The 18570-nt window shown below is 35.0% G+C and overlaps 1 protein-coding gene across 6 annotated transcripts in view; it reads left to right on the forward strand.

Moving 5' to 3' along the window:
• MND1 (meiotic nuclear divisions 1) overlaps positions 1-18570 on the forward strand; it is a 115797-nt gene that overhangs the window by 49514 nt on the left and 47713 nt on the right. For 5 of the 6 annotated variants that reach the window (XR_010409590.1, XM_064585186.1, XM_064585188.1 and 2 more), the window contains 2 exons: positions 1125-1239; positions 11196-11240. Coding sequence is in view for 5 of the 6 variants with exons in the window: in XM_064585186.1 (XP_064441256.1) it covers positions 1125-1239; positions 11196-11240 (160 nt within the window). In the remaining variant the exon portion in view is untranslated. Of the gene's footprint in view, positions 1-1124; positions 1240-11195; positions 11241-17271; positions 17519-18570 lie in introns of those variants that run through there. The other variant, XM_045880273.3, reaches the window with a different exon arrangement.

Genomic DNA, 18570 nt, shown 5'->3' on the forward strand with positions numbered 1-18570 from the left:
GGAGCATGTATAATTTGGCTGTGGATGGCAAATAATAACAATCTTATATTATCATTATTTTTAAATCTCTTCTGAGTTGTGCTAATACAGTATACACTGTAATCATGTGTGGTGGCTATTTACATTTAAATTAAAGTAAATGCAATTAAATTCGGTTTTTCAGTAACAATAGCCTTTTATCATATACTCAGTAGGTCCATGTGGCTAATGTTTCCTGCATTGGAGAACACAGATCTAGAATGTTTCTATCATTGTAGAGTTCTGTTGGACTATGCTGCTTCAGACCATGCTGCTCTGCATATGCATTCCCTTGTACAAATGCTAGTAAAGGAGCCTTTCTTCACTTTGGAACAAAAGAGAACAGTTAAAGGCAAAAGTCAAAAAATACAAGCACCAAAATATAAGCTAGCAAGGAACCTTAAGTAGGTCCCATCAAGGCAACTTAAACTCTACTTGGCTTTGCCTCAGGCTTATCCTATGAATCTGTACCATAACCGTTCACACATACGAATTGAAAACTATGGCACTGTGACTTCTACCTGTTAGTGAGAACTATGGCTAGAAATTTCAAATGGTGTTTGTTGGATCCTTTTGTTTTAAAAGCTTTATTCTGGTTTACCTTTAAAGGAAAGTGATAGGAGGCCACTAGCAAGAATTTGTTATTTCTGATATCTTTAAATATTTTTAAAGGCTAATCATCCTTAAAGGTTGAAAAATTACCTATCACACTTTTAAGGAAAATTGTATAATGATGATGTTGCCATAAAATATTATATATATTGACACAATCTTATGAAACTACCTAAGAGGCAGTATCTTTTCCTAACATTTGATAATCATCTAATAGATGATTTGATAATCATCTATTTATGAGCAATCCAGTCTACATATTAATTCCCATTCAACTAGTCAAAATATATGAAAGATGCTTGAGATTTCAGAGAAAATGAGAGTTGAGTTTGTTCTTATACTGTGAATATAGGTATGTGTATATATAATACTGTCCAAAAGCCTAGTGCACATTAGTTATGAGAAATAAAATGAAAACATTTACAAAATATATAACCTTACAACATGTGGTATTTTTCTTGTCTTAATTCTACATAAAACTATTTTGAATGCAGGAAGAGCGAACCATGCTAGCAAAAGAACTTTCTTCACTTCGAGACCAAAGGGAACAGCTAAAGGCAGAAGTAGAAAAGTACAAAGAATGTGACCCACAAGTTGTGGAAGAAATACGTAAGTTCATATCACACTTGGAAGGCTTTTTAATTTTTTTTTTTTAATTTTTAGAGGGAGGGGGAGAGAGAGAGTGAGGGGAGGAGCAGAGAGAGAGAATCTCAAGCAGGCTCCATGTCCAGTGTGGAGCCAGTCACGGGGCTCAGTCTCACAACCCTGAGATCATGACCTGAGTCAAAACCAAGAGTCGAATGCCAAACTGAGCCACCCAGGTGCTCCCCCCACCTTTTTTTTTTTTAATTTAAAAAAACTTTTTTTCTTGAGAGAGAGAGAATGCATGTGAGGGGAGGAGCAAAGAGAGAGAATCTCAAGGAGACTCAGACCTTGAAAGTTTTTAACTTTGTCAATGAAAGAGACTTTATACCTCTAGTTACCTGGGAACCATTCTTCATGTATATGAGAAAATCAAGCCATTAATAGTATTAATATTACATTAATATTTCCTTTAAAGAGTCTTAAAGCATTGAATAGTGATAACTTTGAAATTATAAGCATTTTAAGAAGAAGGAAGGTAGATAAGGTAGAAGGATAAAGACAGAAAATATAAGTTTACAGAAACTGAGGAGTCAGAGGAGTTAAGTTGCCCCAAGTACATTGACTCGAGAACGAAACCCACCATTATCTTCTAGGAAAGATAATACCAAAAATATGATTTTTCAAGTTACAGAAAATCAGTCTGTGCATTGACTTGCTTTTTGAATATACCAGTAATGTTTTCTCCTACTTTAAAACTAATCTCCAAAGCTTTATTTTGAATAATTTTTATATATTTATGTAAAGAAGGAAATCTGAATATTTAAGGAAGTGAAAGAGTATATTATAAGGACACTGCATGTAATTGCTTAGGAAAATATGTATAACTTTCATCCCATTTTTCTGTCTTAGCCTGTCTTCTCATTTAGGGAACTTTACCTAGTGAAGCGTTTCTAAAAAAAAAAAACAAAAAAAAACTGATAGTATGTGATTGAAGGCTTTGAGAGAAATCGAAAATATTTGGTACTTTAAAATTAGCTTGAGAATAATTTAACTACAATTAAATTGTCCCTGATCGTAGTCTTTGCAATTAAAAAATATTTAAGCAGTTCAGTTGGTGCAATCTAAAGTTAAACTTAATTTTGGAGACAGGTCGCCGCTTTGCACATCTGCAGGAGGCATTAATCACGTACGTGTAGTCCACAGTCTAGATGATGGTGTCTATTGGCCCTGGTTCTGCCGATTACCCAGGGCGATTTTCAAAAAGAGGTGGGGACAGAATAGCCTCTCTTCCCCTGAGCCAGTCATTTTCTGTAAATCAAGTACTTAGAGAGACATGTTCGCTCTTTCATGCTGCCCACAGATTAATTCATTTATCATCATCCTGCAGAATAAAGTGCTAGCCGAATCTGCTACAAAATGAACCACTTTAATCAGTCTTGAAGTTTTAACTAATATCAAATGACCCTCCTTGAACGCGAGCACCTCAAAGCAACAAGAGACATGGTAGGAGGTTACTATGAGAAGGCTAGGCCTGCTCATGAATCGTCTTTAAAAGGAAATGCATGCTGCTTGTTAAAGAAGACATCAAATGTGTCATGAAAGAAACTTTGAGAACAGTTTTCTTCCCCAGATTTAATACCTTCAGGTAATTTAGTTTTAGGATCAGCGTGGCTGTGCCCTCTAGCTGTTCATCATAAAAATTCTGTTTTCGCAGTTATCAAATCTGGTCCTTCATATATTACTCTTATTTGGTTCTGCCTTCCTTCATAATTTCAGTTTTGTGTGTTAGGGGACTTTTTCCTTGATGATACCAATTCTTTGCTTACCCAATTTCATTCTCTTTTCTTTCAAGGACCTACAACTCCTAGCCATACCCAATCAAGTCTTCTCCTTTTCTACTTTGTTGTCCCCATTATTTTGCCATTGCTCTTTCCCTGGAGACATGACCCTGACTGAGATCACCTCTACTTGTGACCTCCTATTTTTACAATCCTTTTCATAATTTTGATTACTTCTGTCCACTCAGGAATCACTAAAACTTATTTAGTCTTACAAAACCACTCTGACCTATACTGATGGTGATCCTAAGCCCATGGATCATCTTGAGGTGCAGAAAATCCACAAGGGTAGAGAATTGTGCCAGAATAGTTCATGAAGAGGGGAAACTTATTTCAGGCATGTAATTTCAGATGTTGCTATTCTTGTATCTCTGAATCAAGCAGCAATTTTGGCAATTTCCTCACCTCTTAGAAAGGTGATGAAACTTGATGGAAGAAATTTCAGGGTATATAAGTGATGATGAATTCTCTGGAGGGTAGCATAACATAGTTGAGGAGGAAGTTCCAACTGTAACTTATACTGGTTGCCTGACCTCTGTTCTCAATCTTAACTTTTATGGTTGGTAATTTATTTTTCAACCTAAGGAAAACATGTCAATGTGTATGAGTATTATGCAGGCTATGAGGTCTAAGTCAATGAGAAGAAAATGTTTTCTGGATAACAGTGAGTTAAGAAACTTTATCATTCTTTATCAACATCAGACCTAGGTTATCTTTTTGTATTTAATTATGTAGTCACATAAGATCTGTGTTTGGATCCTGTAAAATTTTATAATGATGAATTCATTACATGTGTATTCATTTTTGACATTTTTACATTGTGCATTTCTGATCTTTATAGGGGAATGAGAGAATAAGGGTCCTTCCTTCCTGGCTTTGTATTATTTTTATTTCACTCCATTAAAAATATTATCTATTTTAATAAAATACATTAATTATAGAGAATTACAACTTATTTAATGGACAGCAGTTATGTAGGATAATTCCGTTATTCCCTAAATATATTTTAGATGTGAAGGTAGGATGTTTTTTTCTGTGGAAAGCTACCAAACTATAATCAGAAGAAAAAAAATCGTATTAAAGCCTGTACACCTGTAAAAAGAATTTTAGACTAACTTCAGTTCATACTTTTATAGAGAAATGTCCAATTCCTCTGTTTTAAAATTCAAAACAGCTAACAAACTTTTATTCAAATGTGACAGTTCTACTTCCAGGCAAGATAGAGTAGTAACAGACGGGATTTATTCTGCCACCTGAAAACACACAAAATATATGAAATAGGTTTTTAAGTTACGTGATATCAGACAATAAAGGACAGTGATTCTTAGAGAAAGAAAATAGACAAAGTAAGTCTTAAAATTGTGTCGGCTTATTTTATTGCATTTCCAGGCTGTGGCACAAGGAAGGAGAACCTAGTCAGAGCCCTGCAAATGGAACTGAGAATCAGGGAGACCAGTGTGGCTAGAGTTCACAGGACAGCATACTAGAGAGGAAAAGTTATACAGAAAGAGATCCCTGGGTATCTACAGAGGGTTCACCTCAAGTATTCGGTGAATGCAGGTGAAGTAACTACCAAAAGCTGGGGAAAGAACAATTTCAGAGAATTAGAGGGAAGAAGTACCCGGCACTCACACAGGACCAAGAATAAGGCCTGTTCTCACCAGGCCGATTGGAAGAATGTATAATTCACAAGGCATTAGGTGGAGCGCTCAAGAACACCTTGCCTCACTTGGCAAGCACTAATTAGCCATAGACTGAGCTTTGTTTTCCATCCATCTAACAAACCATAACAGCCAAGTCTTGAAAACATCAAACTATTGCAAAGTAACTTAAATGCATCTCAGAACAAAGCTAAAGAATATTTCTAGAAATACAAACATACTCAGCACCCAACAAAATAAAATTCATAATGTCTAGCATATAATGAAAGATAACCAGGCATGCAAAGAAGTAGGAAAAGATGTTCCTTAGTGAAAACAATAATCCTTCAGTCAAAACTGACCCATAACTGACACAGATAGTAGAATTAGAAGACAATAACATTAAAAGCTATTACGAATGTATCATATAGGGGCACCTAGGTGGCTGAGTCAGTTGGGCATCTGACTGTTGGTTTTGGCTCAGGTTGTGATCTCATGGGTTGTGAGATGGAGCCCTGCATCAGGGCTCTGTGCTCAGTGGGGAGTCTGCTTGGGGATTCTCTCCCTCTGACCTTCCCCCACTCCCTGCTTGCATTCTCTCTCTCTCTAAAATAGATGAGTAAGTCTTTTTTAAAAAGTGTATGTTCGGGCGCCTGGGTGGCTCAGTTGGTTAAACGACTGCCTTCGGCTCAGGTCATGATCCTGGAGTCCTGGGATCGAGTCCCGCATCGGGCTCCCTGCTGGGCGGGGAGTCTGCTTTTCCCTCTGACCCTCCTCCCTCTCATGCTCTCTGTCTCTCATTCTCTCTCTCAAATAAATAAATAAAATCTTTAAAAAAAAAATTTTTTTTTTTAAAAGTGTATGTTCAAAAAGTTAAGTAGAAACATGGAAGATACAAAAAAAAGATTCATGTTAAACTTCTGGAGTTGAACACTACAGTGTCTGAAATGAAAAATACACTGGACTGAATTAATAGCAGATTAAACTGCAGGAAAAAGGATTAGTGTATTTGAAGACATAGCAGTAGAAACTATCCAAAATGAAACTGGAGAGGAAAAATAAATTTTTTAAATGAGTATAGCATCCATGACATGTAGGACAACTTCAAATGACCTAATATATTTGTAATCAAAGTCCCAAAAGGAGTGTATGCTTGGGGTGGGGTATGTGTGTGTGAGTGGGTGTGTGTGTGTACATGTGTCCAGGCCTGAAAAATGTTTGAAGAAATAACTGTCAGAAGAAATGAAGGCTATTTTTTTTTCAAATTTGATGTAAATTATAAACCCACAGATTCAAGAAATTTAAACATTTAAGTAGTAAATGGCAGTGATCTCCTTATTACTAAAACTAGAGAATTTTTTTTAGATTTTAACCTCTATTCTCCCACATGAGATTATTTCCTTTTCCCAAAGAGATTGTTGTTTTTAAAACATGCGTTTTGATAATGAGGGGTTTCATAGGATTTTGGCTATCATGTTATTGCAGAACAGATTATACTGGATTAAAGGATTATGAGTTTCACAAATTGATTTTAATAAGATTTGGTTCTTAATAGTGTGGCTGTAGCACCCATGTTACAACAATCAGACTAATTTCTAAGTCTGTCATGGTTTATTTTGTAACAGTTCCTCTGATAAGAGCTGCAACCTTTATATTCATGTAGACATAGCTATGTATAATCTTTTACTTATTTCTCAATAATTCTTGCAGGAAATATTTATATTTCATCATGCTGGATGACTTATTGACATCTACATCAAATAAGTTTTAGCAAGATTGGTTGCAAATATCTAAGAAATGAGAAGTCAAAGCAATAATGTATAAAAAATAAAATTTAATTTTAGCTACTCTGACCATTACTTAAGTGAGAACAGATAAAATAAGTTGTAGTAAAAATTGAATTCCTACAAAAATACTTGAAAGTAAATCTTAGAAGTACTTAAGAAATTTTCTTAGAAATGCTAGGATGACAGTGAAAATGATGGAGTAAGGACCTTTGAAAATGTATCCTTCATGAAAGCTGCCAAAAATTGTCACAACTTTTCCAGAATTCTAGAAACTAACCAGTGATTTACCTATTCAAGAAAAAATGGCTGAATCTCAGCAAGAATAATAAGCTTTATGGTGTTTTAGTTTGTCCTATTCTCATCCCCTACTCTCTAGCTCAGCAGTAATCTTGAAAAACAACAGCCATGCGTTCCTGGTATCAGAGGGAGTAAAATGGAGCTGGAGCTCTTTAAGACCCTCGTTTCCCCCAAATTGTCACTATTTGACATCTTTGGTGGTTTTCTGAAAGCCACGAATAGGAAGGATTGTCCTTATTTGATCTGGCTTGTAGTATGCCTGGTAAGCAAACTAGAGACTTTAGTAGCCACACATAACAAAGAATACAGACTTTACAGAATTAGTTCAGAGAAATCACTAAACAAACAATAGCAACAAGTACCAAAAACAACAACCCTGGGAAGGGGGGGAAGTATGTGATTTCCAGAGTCGCCACATCATATTACTTAAAATGTCCAACTTTCAACAAAAAAATTGCAAGATATACAAAGAAAGTATGGTTCATGCACATGATGTTGGACTTGCTAGGCCCAGAATTTCAGTCAGGTATTTTAAATATGTTAAAAGAGCTAAAGAAAAACATGTCTAAAGAACTGAAGGAAAGCCTGAGAATGAAAACTCACCAAGTAGAAAGTATCGGCAAAGATACGGAAATTATTAAAAAGGAACCAAATGAAATGCTGGAGTTGAAAACCATAACTGAAACGAAAATTTCACTCGGGATTAACAGCCAATTTGAGCAGGCAAAAGAAAGAATTGGTGACTTGGAGATAGTTCAACAGAGATAATTCAATCTGAGGAACAGAAAGAAAAAAGAATGAAGAAATACCAACAGAGTCTCAAGAGACCTGTGGCACAGCATCAAGAGTGCCAACATATACATAAAGGAAGTCCCCAGAAGGAGAGGGGAGAGAATGGGACCAAAAGAATATTAAAAAAAGAAGAAAGCTGAACCCTTTTCAAATTTGATGAAAAACAATCTATACATAGAAAAAACTTAACAAACTCCAATTTAGGACAACCTCAAAAAGATCCACATATAGACTCATCATAATCAACTTGTCGAAAGATAAACAGAGACTCTAGAAAGCAACAAGAAGGAGGTGACTCATCATACACAGGGAATTTTCAATCAGATTAACAATTTGTTTTTTATTAGAAGCCATAGAAGCCAAAGACATTGGGATGATGTATTCAAAGTGAAGGGGGGAAAATAACTGTCCACCAAGAATTCTGTATCCAGAAATATTTTCCTTAAAAAAGGAAGGACAAAGTAAGATATTCCCAGGTAAACAACAGAGTTTGTCACTAGCAGACCTGCCCTAAAAAAATATGGGAGTCTTTCTCATTGAAGTGAAAGGACACTAGACAGTAACATGAAAAAATAAAGCACACTGGTGAAGGCTGCTTCATAGGTAAATATAAAAGACAGTATATATGTATTTTTGTTTGTATCTCCTTGTGGTTCTCCTATTTTATTTAAAATACAGCTGCATAAAGCAATAATGATAAGCTATTTTGTTGGGCACACAATATATAAAATAATTTGTGACAGTAACAGCATGTTTGTCTCATTAGACAAAGAAAAAATTTTGACAAAATCCAATACCCTTTCATGATACAAATACTCAACAAACTAGGAAAAGAAGTGAACTTCCTCAATTTATAAAAGGGCATCTATAATAAATCTACAGCTTACATCATATTGAATGGTAAAAGGCTATATGCTTTCCTCAAGGATGACCTCCCTTACCACTTCTATTCAACATTGTACTGGAAGTTCAAGCCAGGGCAATTAGGCAAAAAAGAGAAAAGACATCCACATTAAGTATTAAGTGAGGTCAGCAGGTTGTAGGATACAAAAATCAATATACAAAAATAACATGTATCTTATATGTTAACAGTGAACAATCTGAAAATGAGATTAAGAAAAGTATTTACAAATGAAGGAAATACTTAAGAATAAAATTAGTCAAGGAAGTGCAAAACTTATACTGAAAACTACAAACATTGAATGAAACTAAAGACCTCTATGAACAGACATTCTGTATTTATAGAAAGGCTTAATATTGTTAAGATGGAAATACTCCTCAAATTGATCTACAGATTCAATGTAAAACCTATCAAACTTCTAACTGCTTTTTGGTAGGAATTGGTAAGTTGATCCTAAAATTCATATGAAAATGCAAAGGACCCAGAATAGCCAAAAGAATCTTGAAAGAGGGATGCCTGGGTGGTGCAGTCAGTTAAGCGACCAACACTTGGTTTTGGCTCAGGTCGTGATCTCAGGGTTGTGAGATTGATCCCTGTGTTGGGCTCTGTGCTCAGCTCCAAGTCTGCTTAAGTTTCACTCTCCCTCTCCTTCTGCACCCCTCCCCCTCAGCGTGCATGTGCATACGCTCTCTCTCTCTTTCTCTCTCAAATATATAAATAAATCTTTAAAAAGAAATCTTGAAAGAAAACAGTAAAGTTGGAAGACTCAAATTTTCCAATTTCAAAACTGCCTACAAAGCTACAATAATCAAGACAGTGTGGTGCTAGTATAAGAATAGACATGCAGGGGCACCTGGCTAGCTCAGTCAGAAGAGCACATGACTCTTGATCTTGGGGTCATGAGTTCAAGCCCCACATTGGGTATAGAGATTACTTAAAAAAAAAAAAAGAATAGACATGCTGGTTAAAGAAATAGAAGTGAAAGTCCAGAAGTAAAACCAATTGATTTTTAAGACCAATGGTGCCAAGACTGTTTAATTAGGAGAAAATAGTGTTCTCAACTAATGGTGCTGGGTATAACTGGTTATCACATGCAAATGAATCCAACTGGACTCCCATCTCAGACCATATACAAAAACTAACTCAGATCAAAGAACTAAATATAAGAAACTATAAAATTCTTAGAAGAAAATATAAGTATATATCTCTGTATCCTTGGATTAGGCAGCAGTTTCTTGGATAGGACACCAAAAGCTCAAACAAACAAACAGAAAAAACAGATCAATATGACTTCATTAAAATTAACAAATTTTGTGTATCAAGGTACCTTACCAAGAAAGTGAAAAGAAAACCCACAGGAGAAAATATTTGTAAATCCTGTATCTGACAAGTGTCCAATATCCAAAATGTATATATTTTTAAAAATTACAACTGAACAATTTTTGAAAACCCAATTTAAACATGGGCAAAGTATTAGTTTTTCCAAGGAAAATATGCAAATGGTCAATAAGCATAGGAAAAGATGCTCAACATCATTAGTTATTAGGGAAATGCAAATCAAAACCAAAATGAGATACTACTTCACAATGCATAGGATGGCTATAATAAAAAGAATGGAAAATAATTGTTGGTGAGGAGGTGGAAAAATTGGAACTCTTAGTTTGCTGGTGGTATTGTTAAAATGATATAGCCCCTTTGGAAGACAATTTATGTCTTCCCCAAAATGTTATGCATAGAGTTACAATATGAGCCAGCAACTCCACTCCTAGGTATATATCCAAGAGAATTAAAAAAAATGTTCACACAAAAATTATTAAATTATTCATATTAGCAATAAACAACCCAAATGTCCATCAACTGTTGAATGACTAAACAAAATGTCGTATATCCATATGATGGAATACTATTTGACCATTAAAAGGAATGAAGTATTGATACCTGCTACAACATGGATGAACCTTGAAAACATGATGCTAAGTGAAAGAAGCTAGACACATATTGTATCAATTCATTTATATGAAATGTCCAGAATAGGGAAATTCATTGAAATGGAAAGTAGATTAATGGTCTCCAGGGGCTGGGGGAAAAGGGAATGTGGAGTACTACTCATGGGTATGGGATTTTCTTTTGGGTGATGAGAATGTTCTGGAATTAGGTAGTGGTGATGGTTTTACAACCCTGTTCTAAAATCTTCTGAATTATACACTTTAATATGGTGAATTCTGTAGTATATAAATTATCTTTCAATAAATAAATGCCATCATAATAAATAGTATTTACGCTCAGTTGATCATGGCACTGTTAATGTGCTATGTAGATTAACTTGAAAGACATAGATATAGATACATTTAATAGCAAGATGTATAATATAAATTTTTTTAAGGTCAGGTTTGCTATAATCTATATACTCAAATTCTTATCGTTAAACTTAAATTATTGTATCCTCTTGATTTTGTAAATTATTTGAGAAACACATCTCACACTTATCTTTAAAGGAACAAGTACAGTAATAATGGACATTTAGGAAAGGGAAATTGTTTACATTGACTATTCATGACTAATATAATTGAAACCAAAATTTCTTTGGGAAGTTGAACAGGATTGTTGGATACAATATGTCACTATTTGAGCTTTTTACGTAAACTATTTGTATAACCTTTTGTTCATGTAAAAAATGAGTCTATAAATAGATGAATATGATTATTTATATATATATTTTTTTCAGGTCAAGCAAATAAAGTAGCCAAAGAAGCTGCTAACAGATGGACTGGTATGTATTATAATGGTACTGCTAAGCTATAGTTAAGCTTTTTCCACACTTACTATGATATGAAATGCAGAAGCTATTTTGCCTAGTTTTGTTCAAGAAAAGACCTTTCCAGAAATGTATGGGTTGTTTTTTTTTAAGATTTTGTTTATTTTTAGAGCATGCACACGTGAGAGCAGGGGGAGGGGCAAAGGGAGAGGGAGAGAGAGAGAGAATCTTGAGCAGACTCTGCACTGAGCGCTGAGCCTGACGTGGGGCTCAATCCCATGACGCTTGGGATCATGACCTTAGCCGAAACTGAGTCATATGTTTAACTGACTGAGCCATTCAGGCATCCCTGTATTAAGTTTTTATTAAATCATTACATTAAATCATTTCAGTTACTTAAGTTTATTTTTTTTTAAATCTTACTATGAGTCATTTTGTATGTAAATTACAACATATTTTTATAAAACCAATGACTGCTTGCAGTTTAATTTTTGTGTAATTTTTCCTAGGTAAATCACTTGGGCTAATCACTTAACCTTCATGATATTAGTGCAAGATAAAACTTTAAGAATTTCATGAATCCTAAAGATTTGTCTTCTTGCTCATAATAATAATAGCTAACATTTGTTGAGGGCTGGACTATAAGCCAGGCATTGCAAAGAGTATCTGTGGTGCATTCTCATTTTATCTCTGCAACAATCTTGTGAGGCAAATAGGATTATCATCCCTAATTTTAGAGATGAAACTGAGGCCATCAGGAGCCCATGGTGACACAGGGGCTAGGCAGTGAACAGGATTTAGAACCCAGCTTTTCTGATCCCAGAGTCCGAGCTCTTACCACTACATGATATTGTCTTCTCTGTGTACCTGCTTTCATATAAATGCCTCAGTAATCCATTTGCCAATGGATACACCCTCTGGTCTACACCAGAGATGTTCTAAGAAATGAGAATTAATAAGGCATTTTCCCCTGTGTCTTAAAGTGTAGAAGAAAGTTATTAAAATAATGATTGTTGTCAATTGTATACAGGTATGATTAGTATTGTTAAAACCTATCTACAAATTACACTGATGTTTTTCTAGTATTCTAAAGTAATGGTAACTGAACTTTTACCGTCCTGGTAAGAGTCTATAATACCTTCACATGTACTACTACTCATCATTCTGTTTCTCTGGGAGAGTATAGTTAAGATCGTATTGACGCAGAAATGCAGAAAATTTAAAGTGATGCCTTGAGTCAAAGGTGATTAGTCATTGGATGTACAAAGGTTTGAGCCAGGTTTCCTGACTCCATGTCCAGGCTTCTGTATGTCACAAAACGTTTAAGAATCATGTTTCCTTGTCTATCTTAGAATTAAGTAGATTGATAAAATCATTGTAATTGGCCTTTGGTTCCTATAAAATTGCAACCTTGTTCATTACAAAGTAATACATTTCATAAATAATGTAATGCTTTAATGATAAGAACAGAAGAGGGTAAAAACAGCAAGTTAACATTAAAGAAAAGAGAAGAATGAGATGTGTGTCCAATAAGTATAAATAAATAATAAATACAGTGATACCAATTTAAATTTGAGAAATACAAAATTTTGAATGAGCAAAAAAGACAAGTGGTCTCGTAGGTTAAAAATAAGAAAGTGATTTCCCCCAATAGTTCTCAGCAAAGCAGCTCAGCAAGCAGTAGGAACAAGCAGCCTGTGTATATGGTAGGAAGAAGTTGACTTTGAAAGGAATCCGGATTGTGTTCTTTAGCTGCTGTATCACTTATTGAACTTCTCTGAACCTGCTTCCTCTGTGTAGATTATATCTACCTTATGTTTTGGGAGAATTAAATAAAACAATTTGTAAGCCCTTTCACACAATGTTAGATACATAGATAAACAAATACTCCCCTTTCCCATTCTTCTCTTTAAAAAATCCTTTCATGTTTTGCACTTGATCGTAAACGTCCAGTTATGATGAAAAAAAGGAACATTTTGAACTTCTTTTTCCCCTTATGTTATTAGTTGAGAAAGAACCTGAAACTTTTAAAATCATATAGGAAAGAAGATATTTTTAGCACAGCAGAAACAGCTGTTAGGAATTGTGTAAGACTGATGAATCACAGACCTGTACCCTTGAAACAAATAATACATTATATGTTAATAAAAAATAATAATACTTTGTAATAAAAAAAGTAAAAAAAAAAAAAAAGGAACCATATTTCCATTTGAAGTTACAACTTGCTCCTTCCAACATAAAAGTGTTATGAAAATCATGGAGTTAAAACAAATTACACCTCAGAAAACCAACCTGTCTTCAAAACAAAAAGAAAACGTCCATAATATTTGTAACTAAAGATTGTTACCTACTTATTAGTTAAGGGTTTGCTTTCCTTTTACCTAAAAAGGTCCTTAAAATGTGTGTAGAATGGAAAATACTTACTGTTCAGTAATTCAGTATTTCAGTTTTATAAAATGAGAGATTACCTTAGGGTATAACTATAACTAGAAATATCACATCTAAATGATTTATGTATGACATTAAATACACCTTAGATGTGATTTAACAACTTATATAAAACCTTGCTTAATAGTTAAGATAGTGGAGTTTTTATGACTTTGTGTGAGAGGCATCTCAATGAGTGGGGAGGGGGATAGATGCTGTGAGGTCCTAAACACTGACTCATGTTTATGATATTGCCCATCCTATTTCTGCATATATCCTGAGGATGCCACCATGGAAATGAACAGAAATCCTGCTAGTCTTAAGGCTGTTTCTTTAAAGGAAAAAACAAACAAACACTATTTCTTATCCATTTATAAAAATTTCCACGTAATAGGAACATTTTATTTGACGGGGAATGAATTATCAAGATTTCAGGTAACATTGTCTTGAAGGCAAAATGTGGTATATCCATACAATGGAATATTATTTGACCATAAAGAGGAATGAAGTACTGATACCTGCTACAACATGGATGAACCTTGAAAACATGATGCTAAGTGAAAGAAGCTAGACACATATTGTATCAATTCATTTATATGAAATGTCCAGAATAGGGAAATTCATTGAGATGGAAAGTAGATTAATGGTCTCCAGGGGCTGGGGGAAAAGGGAATGTGGAGTACTACTCATGGGTATGGGATTTTTTTCTCTCCTGGTCCAGGTTTGAAGTCCATTCCTTCAAGCTTCCTTCATCGTTACATCTGTTCTCTCATTTCCCGGCAAGCTTTCTGTGCTCTTGGAGCCTGTTCTGGAAGCTGTACACATAATACTTGATCTTTTCTCTTTAACATAAATAACACTTTGGAATTATTTAGTAATAAGTTGATTTTTCTCTCTCTTGTGTCAGCTTGAAGGCCTAGGCTCTCTACCTAATAGAGTACCTGTAATACACTTTATACCTGTCTTACACCGTTCATGAATGATTTCTCTGTAGTGTGTGATTCTGTTCGTTAGCATTTTATCCGCAGTAGAACTTTCAAAATTGGGAGTCGCTGTTCTCAAACCCTGCCCCTGCTTTATCAATTAAGTTTATCTAACACTGTAAATTCTTTATTGGTCATTTCAACTATATTCACAGCATCTTCACCAGAAGTAGATTCCATCTCAAGAAATCACTTTCTTTGCTCATCCATGAGAAGCAACTCCTCATCCCTTCAAATTTTACCATGAGATTGTAGCATTTCGGTCCCATTCAGGCTCCACCTCGAGTTGTAGTTCTCTCGCTATTCCCATCACATCTGCAGTTACTTGCTCCACTGAAGTCTTGAACTCCTCACAGTCATCCTTGAGAGTTGGAACCAACTTCTACCAAACTTGTTAATGTTGATATTCAGACATCTTCCCATAAATTGTGAATGTTCCTAATGGCATCTGGAATGGTGAATCCTTTCCAGAAAGTTTTTAATTTACTTTGCTCACATTCATCAGAGGAATCACTTACTATCTATGGCAACTATAGCTTTATGAAGTGTATTTCTTAAATAAGATTTGAAAGTCAAGGGCGCCTGGGTGGCTCAGTTGGTTGAGCGTCTGCCTTCGGCTCAGGTCATGATCCTGGAGTCCCTGGATCGAGTCCCGCATCGGGCTCCCTACTCGGCGGGGAGTCTTCTTCTCCCTCTGACCCTCCCCCCTCTCATGTGCTCTCTCTCATTCTCTCTCTCAAATAAATAAATAAAATATTAAAAAAAAAAAAAAAGATTTGAAAGTCAAAAGTACTCCTTGATCCATGGGCCACAGAATGGATGTTGTGTTAGAGCACAGGCAGAGTAGATTTAACAGAGTCCTTAAGGGCTCTAGGATTTTCAGCATGGTAAATGAGCATTGGTTTCAAGTGAAAGTCACCAGGGGCATTAGCCCCTAACAAGAAAGTCAGCCTGTTCTTTGAAGCCAGGCACTGACTTCTCTCTGGCTATGAAAGTCCTAGATGATATCATCTTCCAGTAGAAAGCTGTTTCATCTACATTAAAAATCTATTGTTCAGTGTAGCCACCTTCATGAATGATCTTAGCTGGATCTTCAGGAGAACTTGCTGCAGCTTCTCCATCAGCACTTGCTGCTTCATCCTGCACTTTGATGTTAGGGAGATGGCTTCTTAAACCTCATGAACCGGCTTCTGCTGGCTTCCAACTCTTTTTTCTGCAGCTTCTCCAAGTCTCACCGCTCAGCCTTCACAGTACTGAGGAGACTTAGGGCCTTGCACTGCATTAGGCTTTGGCTTAAGGGAATGTTGTGGCTGGTTTGATCTTTTATCCAGACCACTCCACTTTCTCTATATCAGCAATGAGGCTGTTTCACTTTCTTACCATTTATGTGTTTACTGGAGTAGTGCTTGTAATTTCTCTCATGAACTCTTTGCAATCACGACTTGAGTGTCTGGCACAAGGGGCCTAGTTTTCAGCCTGTTTTGGCTTTCTCCCCAAGCTTAATCATTTCTAGCTATTGATTTAAAGTGAGGGATGTGCAACCCTTTCTTTCACTTGAACACTTAGAGGCCGTTGTAGGGTTTATTCATTGGCCTAATACTATAGTTGTTGTGTCTCAGGAAATAGGGAGGCCTGAGGAGAGGTACAGAGGCGGGGGAACCGCCAGTTGGTGGGACAGACACACAAAACATTATTAAGTATGCTATCTTATATAGGTGCAGTTTGTGGTGTCCCAAAACAATGACAATAATAATATCAAAGATCACTGCTCACAGATCACCAGAACAAATATAATAATATTAACAAAAGAGTTTCAAATATGTGAAAATTGCCAAAGTGTGACATAATATATGAAGTGAGCAAATGTCATTAGAAAATGGTGCCAATAGACTTCCTCAACACATGGTTGCCACAGACCTTCAATATGTAAAAACTGTACTATCTTTGAAGTACAATAAAGCGAAGTACAATAAATGAAATTAGATACTTGGATTGCTTTTATTTTTTTCTTTTATTACATTGGAATAAAGATTTAGCTGTAAATCTTTGTACACAATTTATTTTGTTTCCTTGGGATAAATTCCTATAAGTAGATATAACACTTCTTCAGTGGTAAAATGCATTTTAAATACCCCCCTAGAGGACACAAAGGATACATCTACTAGTGTTAAGATAGGAGAACTATCTTCTATTCTCTTCCCTTCTCCCTCGCACTGGCCTGATTATCTGGAAACCATTATTATCTGTGGGGAAAGGAAAAAGGTCTGGAGAGAATGTGTACCCTTTGGGAACAGGAGCAATTGTAATTCCTGAGGTAAGAGTCCTGGCCTCTCCTGTGGAAATGTGGAAGAAACACCATTGTTAGCCTTTCCCTGTTTTTGGATTATTCTTAAGTCAGGTATTTTTTAGTGGCAACTAATTTGCTGAATTTTTAAATATGTGATCTGGTTGCTTAAAATACTAATTAAAGTATTTTCTTTCTTTGGAAATGAATTGCCATTACTTTTGAAAATAAAGCACACTTCTTATGTTGATACTTCTGAAAGTAATAGAAGTAACAAAAAATATAATTATATTTGACATGTTTTCTGATTATATTTTCAATTCTTAAAAATATTTCTCAATTTTCTTTATAGATAATATATTTGCAATAAAATCTTGGGCCAAAAGAAAATTTGGGTTCGAAGAAAATAAAATTGATAAAAACTTTGGAATTCCAGAAGACTTTGACTACATAGACTAAAATGTTCAATGTTGGTAAAGGATCTGTGTACCTGTGAATATGTAATTTTTCAATTTATTATCCAACTAAGTGTACTGAATTGCCATTTACCTGTAATTGTGTTTATCATTTTATTAATTTTAAATAAAGTATAAAGTGGAGATGGTTTTCACTTTTTTTGATCTATCAAAAGCAGGATTATGACTATATTCCCAAGTGGTCATCAAAGTAGGAAAGTGCAAATAAAATCATCCACTTAGGTTTACAAATAATTTTTTAGAGATCAAAGACATCATGACATGACAACATTTTTTAGTTTCACTCAAATATTAAATATTGAGAACTAAGGGTACCTTTGAAGTTTCTATTACAGACATACACCCACACATTAACACTTGGAACTAACCTTTAAAACTTTAATGGTTGCTCTACTATTTTTTATTATTTAGTGGAAAATGTATGTGATTGATTCTTAGTATACTGCATCATATTTGTGAATTTCCTATAGAAAAAAATAAGTTTAGAGTTAGGTAGTAATTCCTGAGTCATGAAAACTTTCTTTTGACTTTTTGATGCCCTTTTACTGTAAACAAGCACATGGCCCTTTGTCCTGATTTATGTACTTTTTAAGATATAGTGGCATTAATATGGCACATATCACCAGCTAGAGTTCAGGGATTTTTTTTTCAACTACCTAAAAAAGAGTAAATTAAAAATAATTTGTTTTGTGTATATGCCTTTTTTTCCAATTCAGCTTGGGTGTTTATAGCGTATTGTAGGCACTCCAAGAAAAGCTTAAAGAAAAAAAACAAAACTAATGTGTGTAATGCCCTTTACACACATGCCTTAATTTTTTCTCATACTAAATTTGATGTTCTTTTAAGTAACTTGAATGAGATACTCCATATGTCTGAAAAGACCCAAACAGCATCCAAACCATTTGTTAGTGAATCTGGCCTTTGTATTGCATGGAATTGCTCTGGGCCTTCTTAATTACTTCCTGGAGGCTGGGGGGAGCAAATTGGTCCATCTTTGTTCTTTGTTCTCAAGACTACTTTATGTTGCCTTAGGGCAACAGCTCTTTTCACAGGAGAAAGTATTTGATATAAGAGACAGAGGGCAAAAAATAAAAATAACCAGTCATAAGCCTTTCCCAAAAACACCAATTGTGGGAATTCCAAAATTTGTTTGCTGTTTATTAGGAAATGTACCT

The sequence above is a fragment of the Mirounga angustirostris genome, unplaced genomic scaffold (genome assembly GCF_029215605.1).
Source record: "Mirounga angustirostris isolate CCGP_5_RB_7025 unplaced genomic scaffold, mMirAng1.0.hap1 SCAF_2, whole genome shotgun sequence".
Lineage (NCBI taxonomy): Eukaryota > Metazoa > Chordata > Mammalia > Carnivora > Phocidae > Mirounga > Mirounga angustirostris.